The 20,777-nt window shown below is 36.2% G+C and overlaps 1 protein-coding gene across 5 annotated transcripts in view; it reads left to right on the top strand.

The window, feature by feature from the left end:
* Nucleotides 1-20,777, top strand: part of sugct (succinyl-CoA:glutarate-CoA transferase) — a 162,814-nt gene that overhangs the window by 73,360 nt on the left and 68,677 nt on the right. The window contains exons 13-14 of one of the 5 annotated variants that reach the window (XM_051682671.1): nt 15,068-15,162; nt 15,301-15,656. The exons of the other annotated variants lie outside the window; for them this stretch is intronic. Coding sequence (XP_051538631.1) covers nt 15,068-15,162; nt 15,301-15,415 — 210 coding nt within the window. The 3' untranslated portion in view covers nt 15,416-15,656. Of the gene's footprint in view, nt 1-15,067; nt 15,163-15,300; nt 15,657-20,777 lie in introns of those variants that run through there. 5 annotated transcript variants of the gene reach the window in all.

Here is a 20,777-nt window from a genome sequence, read left to right as displayed (position 1 = left end):
TGATTGTGTATGTATCTGCTTTTTAAAAGTTTTCTGATCAGATGGTTATTTCCTTTTAAAGCTACTCGTAATTGGGAAATTTTAAACTCTTGTCTAAGTGCAGCGGTTGATTGACAGGTGAGGGGGTGCTTCACTGCTGCCAGGACACATTCAAGAAGGATTACTGTTTACACCTCAAAAGCGATCTGGTCACATGCGTGTTTGACCACATTCCTATGCGGTTTTTGTGATCCGATCACAAAATGTTTTAGACCTCGTTTAGACCTATATTTAGGGCTGACCACATGTGATCGGATCACCTGAAATGCACCTTAATACCAGGTGGAAACGGGGTCTGTCATCCTTGTGACGGTTTGTGGTATAGAGCGGTTCAAAAGTTGCAGCTGTGATCAGCAGCTGTTTCCTCACTCCTTAGAAATAAGTTGTTTTCTCAGTAGGCTCCTGGCATATTCTAGGTCTTTAATACAGTTTTAAATTTATACAGAATTCAGTATAATTCTAGGATAATTTTGTCAAATCTTTGAGGACGAATTCAGTCATACAGTGGTCCCAAATAGGATTTGGACGCTTAAGCCACTCTAAAACTGTATGAATATCATTGCTTTAGGTAACACAAAAGCAGATTTAAGTTTAATCTAAAAATCTACAAATGTTGCTAGACCTTTTGTCAGAACTAACTTTCCTTTCTGAGCCATTTTGTCATTGGATGTTCAACTCACTTATGACAAACCAGAAAGTGTCCAAAGTGCTTGAAAGGTGTGCTTGTGCTATCCATCTTAGCACAATAAATTCTACTTGGTCTGATATTAAGAATGTTTTTTAAGTGTTCAAAATTGTAACTGCCCAAATACTTTTGGGGTGGCCACTGTAAGTAGAAATGTTAATATTTAGTCTGACAGAAATTCAATTTGATTATGATTCTTTACTAAACAATATGATTGCATTATAAAGTCTTACATTTGGTAAAGATTTGGTTTGATGCAGTAAAGTTTTAATATGTGGATTGATTTGTAATTAAAATATATATATATAACTGGAGGGACAATTGAATGCATTAGCACAGGAAGTAGATTGGGTATCTAGAATTTGGAGGATTTCTACAACTTAAAATAGGTCACAAATCGTATTTTGCATAGGAAACACACATGTTGTAATTCATTGGGTATTATTGTAGTAATTCAAATTCTAATCAATGAGTTTTCATTGACATTGACGGAGCATTTTTACACTGCTAGTCATACGTTCATGAATGATAAGATGTAAACATTGAGCTCCTATTAAGTGTCAGTTTGACTTACACCAAGCTATTGAAGAAACTTTTCATGTTCTGACGGAGACTGTGATTGCTCTGATACATAGTATGGCCATTTAGTATGAACTTGGGCTTCAAATGTTGGCTATGATTATCACATGTTCACTCATGGTAGGTGTATGCCTTGGCGCTGCCCTGCTAGTGTTTGTTGTTTTCACAATAGCTTCTCAAGCTACCTGGGAAACATTAGCATTTTTTTCACTCATTTAACTAATTTAACTTATTTCCATTGTTTTGGGGGAGAGTCTGAGGTTTGTTGCTCGACCCCAGCGCTATCTCCGCTATCCCTGTCTGCTGCATTGTTTGAGGTCAACATGGACAAATGTTTCATTTGGTTTATGTGGATTCAGCTGTCTAAGAAAGGTAGTTTTATTTTTTTGAGCGATCAAAAGGGCTTTTCTAATCACTCTGTGTTTATGTCTGCCTCTCTATGGAGGGTGGTACACAAATACTGTCTGACATTTACCTAATTTCTTACAAAAATCATTGCTCATCTATGTTTTTTTTTTTTTTTTTTTTTTAATGTTCAACAGAAAATGCAAGCCTCTTGCGTAGGTTGTAAAAGTTGCATAATTTGACATTTTTGGTTCTCTATTGTGTTAATATTTATTTTCTTTAATTTCTAAGGAGATGCTGATATATTTGTACTGTACTGGGCTGCAGGTGTAATCTGTCTTTCTGTCAATAGAGGTCTCCTTTGCTCTGAATACCAGCTCTGTCAGAGAATCATCAGAGATTTTAATTTACATAATTCATTTATTTAGGCAGTTTTTATTTGTGCACTGTACAAACAGTGCCCTTTTTCCGTGGTGTACTACAGCCGTTTAAGATCTCTTGAAATGTTAGATTCATCACCAATTTCAAAAAGGCCCTTATGCTGAAAAAGTGAGAGGTTGAAAAGCGAACTCTTTCAAAAACAAAGGTGTGAATAGGAAAGGGAAAAATACAGAGTCTAGTTAAAAGGATTTATATTCTGTGTTACTAACCCTCATGATGTTCCAAACTCGTATGACTTTTTTCTTCCATAAAACACACAAGGAGATGTCTCAGTCACCATTCACTTTTATTGTGTGGACTAAAGATGCAATGAGTTTGAGTGTTGACAAGGAATGGGAATTGTAAGGAATTTAATGATTCTGATTGTGATTCCTCTAAACAATTCTGGTTTCTTAACATTTCCATTAATGTTTTTTAGTACATTTGAGGAAGAAATATTTTGAAGTAAAAAATGCAATAAATATTGGATTCATACCTGTTACCAAGTGATGAGTTCATTTCAGATTTTAACAGAATTTTTTTTTTTTATAAAATGTATATCTTTAACAACACATTGTCATATTAACATCCATCCAGTAATTAGTCTGATTTAAAAGGGTCATGAAATGCTATCTTTTTAAAATAATTTTATCATAAACCCATATGTTTGTAAAGTTTTTTATTTATTTATTTTTTTGCACTAAATCATAATTCAGTAATATGATCATATTCCACCCTGTTTTTGGCCCTCTGTTTGTAACACTCTGTTTTGGCTTCAGCGACTCCATTAAACTTCAGTGTAAACTCCCACCTTTATGATTGTCTAACATCGTGCAGTCCATCCAATGTAGCCACATTTGAAACTCAATCGGAAGAGAATGAACAAAGCTCCACAACATTAAATAACTACATTTCAGGGTTTACACTACAAATCCAACATATTGCATCCAAATAAATTAAACTGTTCACTCAAGCACATCAGCACCATAAACTTTCAAACTGTCATCACATTTGAAATATTCATGAATGAAACCATTTACTTTTGGTTTTTCGATCGGGTCCAATAGTGTTTTTAATTCCCTTATCCTTCAATAAAAGTTCCTTTTCAAAGCTTAATCGTATTATGACGAGTTAACAAACAATCCTTGCTGAAATGAGCCGAAAATAAAATGCAAATACATAGTCCAAAGCACGGTGAAATGACGCACATACATGTCGTACGGTAGGTGCACTGAGGCGCACATCACCGGAAAAACATAAAAACCATCAAAGACATCCATCTAGTGCATGTTTACATACACCAGCAATTAAAACTAGCTCAGATGTGCGAACATGTCCAGGATGAGTTTGTGCTCAAAACAGCAAGAGGCAGAGTTGTAACTTGACACTGCATGGCTTTTTTTTAAAAGTCATTTTTAAAAGCACTGTGAAATACATGACAATGGTCAAAGATGTCTGTCTAGTGCATGTTTATATACAAAAATAACTAAAAGTAGTCCAGATGGGTCCCCTTTGATGTTCACAAATAGTTATCCACACTAGGCCTGTCTGTCCTGCTCTCTCTCTCTTTGTCTCTGAGCACCAGTGGGCAGGGCCAAGGGTGCAATGAAGCATGTTGTGGGATTTTATAAATACAAATTAGCAAAGCCTCGTGATGTCACAGTCACAAAGATTTCAAAATGTCAATCAAGATGTCAAAATATCAAGGAAAATGTTATTCTCCATTTCATGACCCCTTTCTCACAAGCTTTATGTACACATTACACAGTAACAATTGTTGGTCCATTTCAAGTCAGACATACTGTGTTGCTAGGTGTTGCTAGGTGCAGCGCAATGTGTTGTCTAATTTTTGTGAGAGCACTAATTCTAAGCTAGATTTTCATGCCTGCATGGGTGGGAATGTTTGCGCTATCTGTGGGTGTATGTGCACACACTGTGGGTATATTGTATGTTAATGAAGTGCCACAAAGCGCGATTTGCTAATTTTCTGAGAAATAGGTAATTGCTCTAAGACGTTTTAGAACCACATTTTTTTCAGCACAAAGTCTAAAATCAGTTCTTGCATTTGCAGCTTGGAGATTCCACCAGCAGGTGGTAATGAAGTTCATGTCTAAATTTGAAAAATATACTGTAGTGGAACATCAAATTATGTCCATGATGATTACTGTTGTAGCCATTTAATGAGATACAAATGTATGAGATTTGTGTTAAACTTTCTAGAGGTCATGGTTTATTTTTCAATTATTTTTATTATTATTGTTAATATTATTATGTTTATGTTTATGTTTACAATTGTATATATGATCTAATTTGTATTTGTATTTTACCACCTCTTTTGAAAGAGTGATTTTTAAGTAATTGCAAAAGGGGCTAGTGGTTGAAGTTTAAGATTTTACGGGAGGTGGTTATATAGGATTTTTAGTTTTTACCACTTCATTATTTTAATTATATTTTTGTTTCGCTTGAAGTGTAATTTGAATTTAGAAACATTTTTGATGTAATTGTTTTGTTTCAATAAATTATTTGAATATTTAAAGCAAAATTAAATGGAGACTACATTCAAATCCTGACGAGAACCACATTTTCCATGCATATAAAATGAGCAAGTTACTGTCATAGAAATATGCCTGACATTTAACAGGCACGTAGTTAATGCACAAAAGAACGTAAGTCCATATTTCTATTCCTGCAATTCATTGCATATAACCCATCTACACTACCAACTTCTTATGAATGTGCTGTCTTTGTTTATATTGCTGGTGCTTGACAGGGAATGGACTAAATAATAGGATGCAGACAGTGCAGTAACTGGAGAAAAACCTCTGAATTAAATTGTGCTTGATCCAGCCCATTAGCGCTTTGCGCGCGCAGTTTCGCCAAATCCACTTGTGCTTAGACTTAGGGCATGCTTAAAGCAGCGTTTCCATGCCATGCGTCCAAGAGCACAAAGTCGACACTTACAGGGAAATTGGCACAAAATAGAAATGAAAATGAAAGTTGTATCCATTGGAGAGCCAATGTGGCTCTTTCATTAAATGTAATAAATTACTTACAGTTTAGAGACAAAATGCTCTGACGAACTTCATGTTTGCTAGCGTTCAGCGGCAGATGCCTTATGTCTCGGAGCGAAAGCGTGTCAACAGTTCTAGGAGATTATAATAGCCAAAAATTTTGATGACAGGCTTTTTGTCCAGCATTTCAGAAAAACCAGACCAACATTTTAGATGCTATGCGATGATACTGGTCTACTGGTTAGTCTAGTTATGAACTAATTATTCAGTCACATTAATTTTTTGATGCACATCTTGAAGCTTATTCAGTAAATGTGTTTCCATATACGCATACCTTCTTACTGAATATAAAATGTATCCACACTAAGTGAGCATATACATTTTTTTATTTGCATTTAGGACATTTTATTGATATCTTGGTGTTTGCATCCAGCAATTTTTATGCAATATCACAAAATTCCAATAAAAATGTGGATGGAAACCCAGCTATTCTGTCTAACATCTCATTTTGTGTTCCATGGAAGAAACTTATATGGCTTTTGAACAACATGAGGGTGTATTAAATGGTGACATAATTTCCTTTTTTTTGGGGTGCACTTTAACATTTAAACATTTTGCTGCCAGAGATGCGAAACAAAAGCAAAGTTATCTTGTAAGATTCTGACACCGATTTGGCTAATTTAAAAAACTGGCACTTTTTTATTCTTAATCCATTCACAATTATAGATGAGTGTGCCATCCGCATTCCTTAAATTTCAACACAATATTGATTTTCCCACAGGAAGGAAGGATTCCCATCATGTTTTTAGTGCCTTTCAATGCTATGATGGTGATTGGCAGTGAGTTGAAACACAGTTCAACTTGTTGCTCAGAACAGTCTGTTGGTCAGTGTTCAGCCAGCTCTTGAACACTGCTCTCTATGTGGTCATTGTTTGCCAATTATTCACAATTAAACTCAATGAGTTTGCTGTGATGCATTTTGACCTGCAACACAGACAATTTAATGTGTTTGAGATTCCAGACTCATGAGATTACAGAGATACATTTTTATGGAGAGCAATCATAAGCGATATGCTAGTAAGAATGTTTCCTAATATCGGCATAAATATGAACCATGTAATGTCGCCCCAGATAAACCAACATATTCTCACGACAACTCGTAATAACTCGCGACTTGGCTCTTTACGAAAAAGTATTAATTTTAATCTCATATAGACCAACCAATCAACAAACAGGATTTCTAACTGATACAATACAGGCATAAAATTTTAGCTGGCTTCTGATCCAACACTTTATTTTATGAAAAGAAACGTCTGTGAACAAGTTTGGTTGTTCATTCCTTATTTATGTATGCAATACAAATGACTGATATTTGTCAGAAACCTGTAATACGGTTCCCTTATCTCGTTCTATACCCCGATATTTGTCTTTCTCCTGTGGTATACAAAAGTTATTTTAATAACTAAATCATTGATTAAGTTTAGTGGTTGGGTAAAGGGTTATACTTTATGGTTAAGTTTAGGTTTAGGTTTGGGTTCGGGGTTAAACTTAAGAAATATCGTAACAACACTGGTCATTTATAAAAAGTAAACTTATATGATTTCTTTTTTTTTCTTTTTTTTTTTTCTCCCCAATTTGGAATGCCCAATTCCCAATGCGCTCTAAGTCCTCGTGGTGGCGTAGTGACTTGCCTCAATCCAGGTGGCGTAGGACGAATCTCAGTTGCCTCCGTGTCTGAGACCGTCAATATACGCATCTTATCACATGGCTTGTTGAGCACATTACCGCGGAGACCTAGCGCATGTGGAGGCTTCACGCTATTCTCCGTGGCATCCACACACAACTCACCACACGCCCCACTGAGAGTGAGAACCACATTATGGCAACCATTTGGAAGTTAAACCAGCATGACTCTACCCACCCTAGCAACCGGGTCAATTGGTCAATGTATTCTCAGCCCATGTAATATTTGTCAAGACTGACAAAAAACTGAATTTGTCTGCCTGCCTATAACAAATACATTTTGTATCCATGCACAGTTCTGGTTTGGTAGTGTGCTGATGTTTTTATGTCATTTATGGAGTTTACAGAAAGTTTGGATGTCTTGTAATTGAAAGAAAGAAAGAAAGAAAGAAAGAAAGAAGAAACTCTACTAAACGGTCTGTAGAATCCTGTAGTGGCTATTTTGTTTGCAAACTTTTCTCTGTTTGGGTCATTCAGAAGTTTTTTTCTGTCTTACAAACAAGCACTTCACTTAAAATATAAAGAGGCCCATTCAAGCTGCTACTACTGTGATCATGTTGGTACTTTATAACAAAGCTGCACTGTGGGAAAAATATTAAAGGTCCCACTTAGTGTAAAAATCGAAGCAAACCACATAGTGGTGTGGAGTCCCCATTATATGATTATGAAGAAACTTTAAAACACAAAACTTTTAAGCTGATACCTTAACTCACTATTAACAATAAAAATGAAGTGACAGATGTAGCTTTAAGTTTGGATGAGTCAACGCAGAGCCCTTATCAAGAGACAGGTATTTTTAAAAGTTCTCCTGATTTATGTACGTCTTGTCTGTTTTTTACTTGCTCTTGTTTCTGCACTGCATCATGCATCCCCTGTCCCAAATGTTTGTGGTCTAACGGATGAATCTTACACGAGCTCCAAGCACTTAAAAGCTCGTCACATGTTCCAGAATCCTCCCATGGGAACACAGCAGAGACAAAAATTCCTCTCTCACAGATCTAGTCAATGTCAGTGTCCTCTCATTGGGCAGAACATCCAAAATGACAGTAACAAACAGACCACAACACACTCTAACTTCTCTTAGATTAGGAAAGCTAAGGAGTTTTAAACAATGCTTGGTTTATTTTAATTTCAGTCAGCCAATCAAAGGATTTGTAGACTTGGTTACAGCTCCAAGTGGATCTCTTTAATGTGTCTGCCAATGCCAGTTGGCAGGGAAGCAATGCAGGTGTACAGTTTTGCAGAGCCACTATTGGCCTAAAGTCTGGTCTACTATGCAGCTTGTTCTCATAAAGAACTGCCCCATTAGATGGAAAGAAATTGTCTGGCCAGCCACATTAGAGTCAGCAATCTAGTACCAGAAGTAAAAATCCAATTATTTATTTATTTTTTTCATAGGGGAATTGCTATTTGACGATAACTTCTAAACATTTAAAAACAGACCTACTGTGAGTTTCATGGTTGTTAATCGATAGTATATTCTTCTGTTGAAGCCATCAGTCTGTGTTATTTCATCTTAAATTGTAAAACATTATGTTAATAGCAGAATTTCTGTTGAATAGTTACGCTACCTATGATCCTGAAGGGAAATGATCCACCAATTAGAGAATCTCGTGAACAAAGCGCACCAAACAAGCTCTGCAGTGACTGCCCGCTCCTGCAATAAAATCAAAATATAGTTTATATACTTATAGTCAACAACTTTAAATAAATACTTTTATATTTTTTCATAGTTTTTAATTCAAGTACGCAATGCTTCATGGAATTGTAGTTCATTCCCTCACAAGAGACATTAAGTACAAAGTTTTGTGCCTTTATATTTTTGTCAGATTTTCAAATACTTTTTTGCTTCAAATCAAAGTTTGTAATGTTATGATTCACTTTGGAGCTGGCTGGTTTGGTTCATGGCCTCAAAGTCTTTGATCAAGGATGTTATGAAACCCCTATGAAATAAATGAATGGAAAAAATACTTCCAGAACCAAGATGGCTGAAAAAGTGCGTGGGCACTGTTGCACTCTATTTGTTTTGCTGTTTTGTTCACTTAAATATGAGTAAATCTTTTTGTAATGGTTGCACAGAATTTCTGTTCATACAAAAGTGACAATTATACTGATTATTTTTCCAGATAGATCTCAGAAAATAAAGCAGAATATAGTCGTCATTTTTATTTGTTTAACGATTTTCACAACACGCATCATTTCAAAACAGCTTTACAGATATTTATTCTGTAACAGAAAATGATGCTGTAATGTCTGTAATGTCTTAAAGTCATCACTGAGCAGTTTAAATGAAAAACGTGATTGAAAATCATCCTTTGAAATGTTTTGTCTTTAGGCCCCCAGTGAGAAAGCCTTAGGCGACTGTGGCAAGGAACACAAAACTCTGTAAGATGTTAGTTAATGGAGAAAAAAAAAAAAAAACTTGTGAGAAACCAGGCTAAACAGGTGTAGCAATTCAAAGATGGCAGAGGAAGCTGTGACCGGCTTGACAAACACATAGACATTTAGTATACACTTTTCAGTATGTAACAAAACAAAGACATGCACTGCTTTTCAGACAGCTACGTCTGAACTTAAAAAGACAAACAGGCTTCGTGCATCTCTCTCTCGTCTGCTGCTGTCTCCTCTCCTTAAATACTTCTGCCGCCCCTCACTGGAATGCAAGACTGGTGTGGCACACAGGTGGACCTCATTCACCACTTATCTTCCACACCATGGGAACCAGTTCCCTTCTGGCTATATTGCATGAAGATAATGCTAATATTGGTTATCTGTGTGTAATACAAGTCATGCATTATTTGAGGAAACTGAGTAGATGTTGGTGGGCAAAGTATAAAACTAAAGGACTTAACGAACTGTAAGATTAATGATCTTACTGTAGGGATGCATGATATACCGGCTACCGATATATTATTGGCAGAAAATCAAAACATTATCACGGCAATAATGGAATTACCGCCAATATTTTCCGATAATTTGTTATGGTTTATTTGCTTGCGGCTGAGATTCTCTGATTGCCTGCAGCTTCTTTCCTTCAAGCAGAGACTCGGGCAACCTCAAGTGACAGTGTGCGTGCACACACACAACGTCTCATTTCACTACCTAGTTTGTGAGTGAAACAAATGTGCTTGTAATTTACGAGTTGAGACTTTTCTAATGTTATGACTCATGACTATTCGATCTGTATGATGTTACCTATTCCCATTATGATTGTAGTGCTCACATTTCATAAGTTATACAGTGGAACTGTCACAAATGAGCGGCGTAACAAGAGTCTGTGAACGAGACGAACATCCATCACGCACACAAACCACCACTGCACTCGCAGTCTGGCTGCTAGTATAAATATTACACCATGTATACAGAGATTAGGGTTTGTATTGTGTGTTTTGTTGTTTAATGTTTGTTACATGCTGTTTATCACCTCATTTTGGTTTAATGCATTATTACAGCTGTTTGAAGTGTATTACATTATGAACTCACCAAAAACATGTAATAATTTTGTCATATTGTAACAAATACAATAGTATACCTTTTTAAGGCATAAAAAACATTGGCATTCCTTTACAATAGTCCCATTTTTTTTCTTCATCTAAATCTAGTCTAAACTACCTACAAAATACACAAAATTCACATCAACCATCAGAATGGGGAAAAAATTTGATCTCAGTAATTTTGACTGTGGCATAATTGTTGGTGCCAGATGGGCTGGTTTGAGTATTTCTGTAACTGCTGATCTCCTGGGATTTTCATGCACAACAGTCTCTAGACTGTGAGCGGCAGTTCTGTGGATGGAAACACCTTGTTGATGAGAGAGGTCAACAGAGAATGGCCAGACTGGTTCGAGCTGACAGAAAGGCTACGGTAACTCTCTGTAACCACTCTGTACAATTGTTGTGAGCGTTGAACCTTGAGGTGAATGGGCTACAACAGCAGTGTCAGCATGAACAAGGAGAGAGATGCTGGTTGAACCCAAATGCAGTTTTTAATGATGATGAAGACAATATACAGGTGCATCTCAATAAATTAGAATGTCGTGGAAAAGTTCATTTATTTCAGTAACAACTCAAATTGTGAAACTTGTGTATTAAATAAATTCAATGCACACAGACTGAAGTAGTTTAAGTCTTTGGTTCTTTTAATTGTGATGATTTTGGCTCACATTTAACAAAAACCCACCAATTCACTATCTCAAAAAATTAGAATACATCATAAGACCAATAAAAAAACATTTTTAGTGAATTGTTGGCCTTCTGGAAAGTATGTTCATTTACTGTATATGTACTCAATACTTGGTAGGGGCTCCTTTTGCTTTAATTACTGCCTCAATTTGGCGTGGCATGGAGGTGATCAGTTTGTGGCACTGCCGAGGTGGTATGGAAGCCCAGGTTTCTTTGACAGTGGCCTTCAGCTCATCTGCATTTTTTGGTCTCTTGTTTCTCATTTTCCTCTTGACAATACCCCATAGATTCTCTATGGGGTTCAGGTCTGGTGAGTTTGCTGGCCAGTCAAGCACACCAACACCATGGTCATTTAACCAACTTTTGGTGCTTTTGGCAGTGTGGGCAGGTGCCACATCCTGCTGGAAAATGAAATCAGCATCTTTAAAAAGCTGGTCAGCAGAAGGAAGCATGAAGTGCTCCAAAATTTCTTGGTAAACGGGTGCAGTGACTTTGGTTTTCAAAAAACACAATGGACCAACACCAGCAGATGACATTGCACCCCAAATCATCACAGACTGTGGAAACTTAACACTGGACTTCAAGCAACTTGGGCTATGAGCTTCTCCACCCTTCCTCCAGACTCTAGGACCTTGGTTTCCAAATGAAATACAAAACTTGCTCTCATCTGAAAAGAGGACTTTGGACCACTGGCAACGGTCCAGTTCTTCTTCTCCTTAGCCCAGGTAAGACGCCTCTGATGTTGTCTGTGGTTCAGGAGTGGCTTAACAAGAGGAATACGACAACTGTAGCCAAATTCCTTGACACGTCTGTGTGTGGTGGCTCTTGATGCCTTGACCCCAGCCTCAGTCCATTCCTTGTGAAGTTCACCCAAATTCTTGAATCGATTTTGCTTGACAATCCTCATAAGGCTGCGGTTCTCTCGGTTGGTTGTGCATCTTTTTCTTCCACTCAACTTTCTGTTAACATGCTTGGATACATCACTCTGTGAACAGCCAGCTTCTTTGGCAATGAATGTTTGTGGCTTACCCTCCTTGTGAAGGGTGTCAATGATTGTCTTCTGGACAACTGTCAGATCAGCAGTCTTCCCCATGATTGTGTAGCCTAGTGAACCAAACTGAGAGACCATTTTGAAGGCTCAGGAAACCTTTGCAGGTGTTTTGAGTTGATTAGCTGATTGGCATGTCACCATTTTCTAATTTTTTGAGATAGTGAATTGGTGGGTTTTTGTTAAATGTGAGCCAAAATCATCACAATTAAAAGAACCAAAGACTTAAACTACTTCAGTCTGTGTGCATTGAATTTATTTAATACACGAGTTTCACAATTTGAGTTGAATTACTGAAATAAATGAACTTTTCCACGACATTCTAATTTATTGAGATGCACCTGTACAAATAGAAATAGCACTAGGCTTAAAAAAAGTATGACTTTAGCTCAATGCCACAATAGACGAGAATAGACAATGAGTGAGGAAACACGATGGGAATATGTATACAAAACACAGGAAATCACAATACAAGGTACAGCTAGGAACACTGATGGGAAACAGGTGAAAATAATGATGGTGCATGCTGGGAAATGTAGTGTGGGGAAAAACTACAACATAAATGTTCATAACAGTGTCAAATTAAGAGTCCGTGAAAAAGAATGGATGATGATGTGACAAAGATACATGTAGAATAAAATAAATATGCATTATATTTTTACTTACCTGTGATTGATGTCAATAAATTATTTAATGTAGCCTATGTTTAAATAAATCTCCTAATTCTGCCAAATGTAAAAAAAAAAAATGCTTGGAGTTTTTACGACAGTCACTATTTAAATGATTAAATCTAGACAATGATTAGATACTAGTAATTATGAATTCAGAAATCTGAGAATTTATTTTTTAATGGGGTGCATAAAGCTCAAAATGTGTTTCTGGGTCAAATCAACTTAAAATGATGGAACAGATCACATTTACAAAATTATTAATATATTTCTCTTACTGTAATAACCTATTCAATTTAGCTATATATATATATATATATATATATATATATATATATATATACACACACACACACACACACACACACACACACACACACTCTACCGGTCAAAGTTTTGAAATACATTCTTTATTATAATTTTTTTTTTTTTTCACATTTAGAATAATAGTAGTCATCAAAACTATGGAATAACATAAATGGAACTATGGGAATTATGTTGTGACTAAACAAAATCCAAAATAAATCAAAACTGTGTTATATTTTAGCATCTTCAAAGTAGTCACCCTTTGCCTAGAATTTGCAGACATGTACTCTTGACATTTTCTCAACCAACTTCTTGAGGTATCACCCTGGGATGCTTTTTAAACAGTATTGAAGGAGTTCCCATCTATGTTGGGCACTTATTGGCTGCTTTTCTTTATTATTTGGTCCAAGTCATCAATTTCAAAAACTTTATTTTTTTAATTAAATTTTAGTTTTATAATGAAATAAATTAATATGGTGGCACAATTATATTTTTGTCTACAAAACTAATTTCAAACATTTAAGCATACACCTTCAGATCAAAAGATTTCAGTCAGGTGTTTCAAAACTTTTGACCGGTAGTGTGTGTGTGTATATATAGTATATTAATACGTTTTGTGCTCATAATGTTATGTTGAGAGAAAATTATTATATTAGAAACATTATGTTTCACTTATACAATGTGTGCTGTTATTGCATTGTGTACTGTGATTTAATTTGAATTGCTACATTGAGTTCATAATGTAATATATTTCCCATAAAATAACCTATTACATAATTCGAAAAACATTATTACATTATGTGTTCAGAATTTTATTACGTTTTGAGAAAATTATTACATTATGAACATTTATTACTTTTAACTTATTACATTTATGTGCAGTTGTTACGTTATGCTTTTTTATTACATTATGAGATGCTAAAAGGCGGTATAAGTGTTTGAAATTAGTTTTGTAGACAAAAATATCATTGTGCCAACATATTAATTTATTTCATTACAATACTAAAAATGTATTGAATGTAAAATATAAAAATAAAAGATTTTGAAATTGATGACTTGGACCAAATAATAAAGAAAAGCAGCCAATAAGTGCCCAACATAGATGGGAACTCCTTCAATACTGTTTAAAAAGCATCCCAGGGTGATACCTCAAGAAGTTGGTTGAGAAAATGTCAAGAGTACATGTCTGCAAATTCTAGACAAAGGGTGACTACTTTGAAGATGCTAAAATATAACACAGTTTTGATTTATTTTGGATTGTTTTAATCACAACATAATTCCCATAGTTCCATTTATGTTATTCCATAGTTTTGATGACTTTACTATTATTCTAAAATTTGAAGAAAAAAATTATAATAATAAAGAATGAGTAAGTGACCCTAAACTTTTGACCTGTAGAGTATATATGTATGTATGTTTGTATTTCCCGCGGTCTGTCTATAATGAATGTGCCGACAAATAGCGGTTCTCTGTCTACCGATCACTTTGCGCTATTTAAGAATGCACGTTCATAAAACGTGACGTCATCCATAGCAACAAGGTCAACTCTGCCTTTACTCTTACCTTAAGATTTTTCCCTATTCCTTAGTAAAACTTTCTCTTTGCAGTTTTGTGAATAGGATTTAAGCTAAAACTCTTAGCTAGGAACTCTTTGGAGAACTACAAGTGGTAAGATAAAAATCTTTGTGAATACGGGCCCAGGTTTATAATAATGTCATCAGAAACTGTGATTACCAGACCAATGGCAGGTGACTCCATTTCTCTGTTATAGATGACAAATAGAGGCAACTTCAAATAGCTGTTTACTTAAAATGGAGTTTCAAAACTTTCCCCAGAACTTAGAGCATGCTCATGCTCTAATTATTATATTGAGTTATCTGGCTTCATGCATTGATGGCCACATGCTATTTAGAGGCCTGGTCCTGTATTTCACATTATCTCTTCAAACCAGCATCCACTGTGTCATGAACCCGGGGGTCAAAAACATGTATTATTCTTTGAGAGTCGTTTGCCTCTTTTGTTACGTCTTTGTTCTTCGGCAGGTTAAACAGAGTTTAAGAAGAGTTTCATTTTCATTCTACCTCAGACACCATCTGAATGTAACTAAAGCAGAGCCCTGTTTGCTTCATTGTAACAGGTATGGCAGTGCTTTCTTCTTTGTCTCTTATGTTATGACAATCTTTATTAAGTGGCCCAAAGTTGCTCAACAGTTTCGCTGAAAATTTGAGAGATGTTTTCTTATACTTAAAACAAACCCTTGTTTTTCTTTACACAGGTTTCATAAACCACAAATATGCTTTGATGGACACCAGTACAACAGATATGTTTTAAAGCATCTCTGTAAATGGATTCATCATCTGGCTAATCTAAACTGCAGATGCAACCTTTAATTGAGACACAACTTGCGATTTTTTTTTCCGTGATTTGTAATGACGACTTTCGGCTGACCTCACTTGACTGAGCTGATTTTAGCCTTTCATGAAACTAGCTCTACAACAGTTAAAGGTGCACTCAGTAATTTTTCTATTTTGCAGATACAGTTGCAGTCTTTGACTTGTGATACTCACACCTATCAGTGTGAATGCGGTATTACACAAAAGCAATGGCATTGTGTAATTCATAATGGCATTATAGAAATAAATATCATATACACAGCATATTTTGGTGTGTATGATTTATTTTTCCACAATTGAAAGTGTCCAAGGCAAGGGGGTTACCAATTTAAATCTCATCATGGCACCGACCATGTAGACTGATCTCACTGAACTCGGCAACCGTAGGCAAAATGCTCTTCAGCTAAAATCAGTCTGTGCTTACTGAGATTCGAATCACTGACCCCAGTGGCTGAAGCTGGAAGTTTTGTTGAATACATGGGCATGTGTGAGCTCCAGTTAATGGGTAAAATGTCCACAGAGTGGCGACAAAAGTGAGTTGTATTGTGACTTAGATTTAAATGATGTAATAGAGTAAAGAGGAATGCATATTTTATTAACCCGATGCCCTAACCCAAACCTCATCCCTAAACCTTACCATCAGTGAAGTAAAAATCAAATTTTATAGGGAAAATGCAACCTCCATATTGTGCTCATCATTGATTATGTGAACAAGATTACTTCCTGGTTTCTGTGGGACCAGAACTAGTGTCTCTCAGGCTGTTATCGCAACGCTCTATCAGTAGCACCATAGGAGAAGGTAAACATGTTTGAATTGATGCAAAGATGTCCAATAGATAATTGTTAGTAATTCAGCAGAATCGGTGATGGAATCAAAGTGATATTCACTATCCACACATATAATTATTGCCGTGGTTGCTGCTGTTCTGTGTAGCAGATGTGAGTGTTGGACCATGAGTTCACATTGGCCTTGGGGCCACTTTGGTTGCTCTTTTGCTTGTATCTAGGATTACAGAAACCACCATTACCAAATGTATCACTAATTGCTGGTCTAAGTTGGGAGCTTTTATCTTCCAATATTAGGATCTGAGAAATGGGACACACGCCTATGCCAAAAGGTCAAAGAGAAATTGAAGACAATGGGCAACCGGGGGACAACCTGGGAGGCTGAGAGGCCAGCTAAGACTAGCAAACCACCGTAGTCTTGTTTAAGACTAAGAGTTGGAACAAAATGTACATTAAAGAAATTATACACAATTAACATTCTGTCCTGATTTACTCACCCTAATGTTTTTACACACCTGTATGACCTTTTTTCCATAGAACACAAAAGAAGTTTAGCAGATTTTCCTGTTTGCTGTTTTCCACACAATTAAAGTGAATGGGAAAAGGCACTGCCAAGCTCCAAGAATGACAAAACAGGACCAAATCAGTAGTCCATACGACTTTTGCGCTATATTGCACTATTTTACTTCTAAAGGCATGCAATAGAATCAATCTGAGAAACAGACTGAATTCTAAATCTGAACATCTCGCCCTCCTTTTGCCGTAGCTCTCAAATCTTATTCACATTTTCCACAAATTCAAACCAGTGACTTTGACGGCTAGAGACATATGGTATCGTCGAACCTGGCGCCACAAAATGCGTCAAATGTGATTGCACCAAATTTGAATAAAAGTGAATAAAATTTAAGAGCTATGACAGGTAGATTATTACACAGCTACTAAATAAATACATAAATAAATGGACTTGAAATATTGACTTGCATTGAAATTATGTTGTTATGTGAGAAGAAAGATATAGAAGAACAGCTGATTTGCACCTCCGGTTTGCTTCGGAGTTCTGGTGGTGTTTATTTAGCAAAAATGTCTGATTGGTCATTATCCAGCTTATTACAAGACTACTTGCCAAATAAATAAATAAAAAAAAAATGGACATGAAACATTGAGATGAGTTGGAATAATTTATTAGCTTACTTGTAGAGATTGCAAAGTGATACAAAAAGTAGGAAAGATGACTTGCAATTCTTGGATGACAGGACTGACATATCTTAATACCTGGATGTTCGGTTGTTACTCTGAAATATCAGATCGCTAGATGGCACCACTGACCAATCAGAACCGAGTATTCCAGAGACCCGTGTAATAAAATGGAGTAATAACTTTGAATATAGCGCCCAAATCATATCGATTACTTTTTATAGTGCTTTTTTGGAGCTTGACAGTTCAAGTGCCCATCCACTTTTATTATATAGAAAAGAACAGTGTGCACATTCTGCCTATCAATCATCTTTTGTGTTCCAGGGGAGAAAGTAAATATTTTGGGTTTGGAACAACATGACAGTGAGTAAATGATGACAAATTGGACCAGGCTAAGTCCACAGTCATCTGTTCTTTTCAGTATACTGCACATTCATTGAGCTGTGGCCAGTCAGTGAAAGTCCAGGAGAGGCTCCCAGAAAGATCTGCCTTAAAGAGCTCATTACCCTGTATCTGGGTCAGGCTCCTGTCCTTAGCTCACCTCAATGGCTTGCTGTGCATTCATATACTGCCAGTCGCTCAAACAGACTTCCCCACCTTTGCCAAAATCCAGTGCACAGCCCATAGGAAAATTCTCTGATATTGCTCAGAGGCAAACTTCTTTTTTATCATTCAGGGATTGTTCACCCAAAAATGAAAATGTCATTATTTACTAAACCCTTATGTTGTTTCAAACCCATATGACATTCTTTAGTCAGTGGAACACAAAAGGAGATGTTACATTTTACCTTTATGCATTTGTTGGACACTTTTATCCAGAGCAACTTACAGTGCACGTATTACAGGGACAGTCCCCCCAGAGCAATAAGGTGTTAAGTGCCTTGCTCAAGGACACAATGGTGGTGGCTGTTGGGAGCGAACCAGAAACCTTCTGCTTACCAGTTCTGTGCTTTAGCCCACAACACCACCACTCCATAGGCAGAATGACAGCCTTAGTCGCCATTCACTTTCACTGTATGAAAAAAAGAGGCAGTCACAGTGAATGGTGACTCACACAAGCAGTAATTCATCCATTGATGATCAAATGATCGAGAAAAGTGTTATTTTAAAATGTTTAATTCAGGTGACTGGATCACAGTGATTGAGTGATGCTTTACAGTCCCAGTAAAGTATACCAGATTGTGGTAGTCTAATACATCCTCCACAACAGTCAGAAACCACCTGCAAGATTGTGAATTGTGCAATGCAAATTGTGTTCAGCGGTACATTTTTGGCCATGTTTGCACTGTTACCTGATTTGCATAATTCCTTGAGTGATTTAGCTGCTAAAACAACACAGACAGTGCAAGCAAATAAGCCGTAGGAATAACTCATTCTGAGGAAATTCCTCCCTTATTATCTTGGATCATGATTATAGAATCAGTGCACATGAAATGCAGCCATAGTGTGACCCAATCCAAACTGTCATCTATGTTTGGGAAGAGAAATGTAATCTGATATCAAAATCAAAACATCAAGTAGGGCATATGGCTTTGTTCACATAGGTATCAATTTCACAAGCCTTAGGTGTCCTCCATAAAAGGGTGACAAGATTTGTTGTCTAGGCTGATGTTACACAATATGTCTCAGGTGATTACAACCTGAGTGAAGTAATTTTGTTTGAATATTATATTTTCAATTGCTTTAGTCTGTTCTTTGTTAAAAGCAGCATGCCTTGGCGTGTCACACAAAGTATTTTACAATGCATGATTGTTCCATTTCTACAGGAAGCGGGGGGACAAATTTTTAAAGAGTTGAAATTGTCCTACACTTTAACTTTAGTCATATGAGCCTACACACTTTTTCCCCTGAGAGGTTTTTTAAGAATTACTTACAGAGTATTATGGCTCATACACACGTTAATTGCCTTAAAGAAAAGCTTGAAATCTACTTAACAAAATATTGATTGGAACAATGTTTTGTTCATGAGAACTTTTCGTGCATAATGAGCATGTAATGTAATTAAAGGGATGACATTTTGAGCCTGTCACATTTAGCTAAACTGATGTAATAGTATGTTTACATGGACATGAATCTGTCAGTGCAGCCCTACCAAGACAATGACTACGTTTACATGTAAAGTAAAACAATACGCTAAAAAAATCAGAAACTGTAAAAATTCAGCTCATTATAAACACTCACTTTAAGGGGTTACATGCCGATTAATAAACCAACAGCGCAAAAAAGTTTTTTCCATTCTTGACATCATAATGTAATCAGACATGTGCACAAGCTACAGATTTATTTGTTCTGTTGAATAAACTGATGAAACATTGACAAAGGGCATATAAAGTGAAATCGGGTTAATACAATGAAATCTTTTTTTTTTTTTTTTGGTCAGTTCAACTTAGAAAATGCACTTCATGTGGTAACATCTAAATTAACTGGTTTTGTTGAAATGAAAGAAAGTGTTTAAGATACTGAATATAACTGAATTTACCCAACATGAAATACCTAACTTTCAGTAGATACAACTTGATTTGCCCTGTAAGTTCAAATCACATTTTCACTTTAATGTAAGTTCATTTCTTTATTCAGGGCAAATCACATTTTCACTCTAATGTAAGTTCACTTCTTTATTCAGGGCAAATCACATTTTTCACTTTAATGTAAGTTCACTTCTTTTTATTTTTTATTTTATTTTATTTTTTTATTAACAATATTTATTGATTCCATACAACAAATTAAATAGACATAACAGAAAATGTGAATCAAATTATATAAAATTATAACGCTTCCCCCTAAACATCTTTCTCCCATAATCTCTTGAGAGAAGTTGAAGCTCCGTCCCAAAGACATTGAATTAGCAGGGAGTAATAAACTGATGTCTCATGACCTTTTCCAAAAGCAGTAATCACCACTCCCAGAATATCTGCCACTTTAAGGGTGTGTATACTACTCCCAAAAATAGTACAGAGCAGGTGGTGCAGCTGTAAATACCTAAAGAATTGAGACCTGGGAATCCCAAACTTTGAACCATATTTTCAAAGGATTTCAAGACTCCACTCTCATATAGGTCACCGAGCATATTAACCTCCCTCACAATCCACTCTGTCCAGCAGAAAGGGGCCTTATTAATACATAATCTTGGGTTCAGCCATATGCTCGAGGCAACATTTAAATAAATGTCCGAATTAAACACTCTGGACACTTTTGTCCATACTGAGTGCAAATGCGAGATAACGGGGTGTAACTTAACTTCTCCGGTTAGTTTGAAAGAAAGGCTTTGCAATGGCGAAATAGGGGCAAGAATTTCCTGTTCAATATAAAACCAGGGAGGGGCTCTCTCAGGTGGAAGTGACCAATGAGCCAAATGTCTGAGACCGAATGCATAATAATA

The sequence above is a fragment of the Myxocyprinus asiaticus genome, chromosome 41 (genome assembly GCF_019703515.2).
Source record: "Myxocyprinus asiaticus isolate MX2 ecotype Aquarium Trade chromosome 41, UBuf_Myxa_2, whole genome shotgun sequence".
NCBI classification, from domain to species: domain Eukaryota; kingdom Metazoa; phylum Chordata; class Actinopteri; order Cypriniformes; family Catostomidae; genus Myxocyprinus; species Myxocyprinus asiaticus.
The sequence above is the reverse complement of the archived record's forward strand: the minus strand, read 5'-3'. Positions and strand labels throughout refer to the sequence as shown.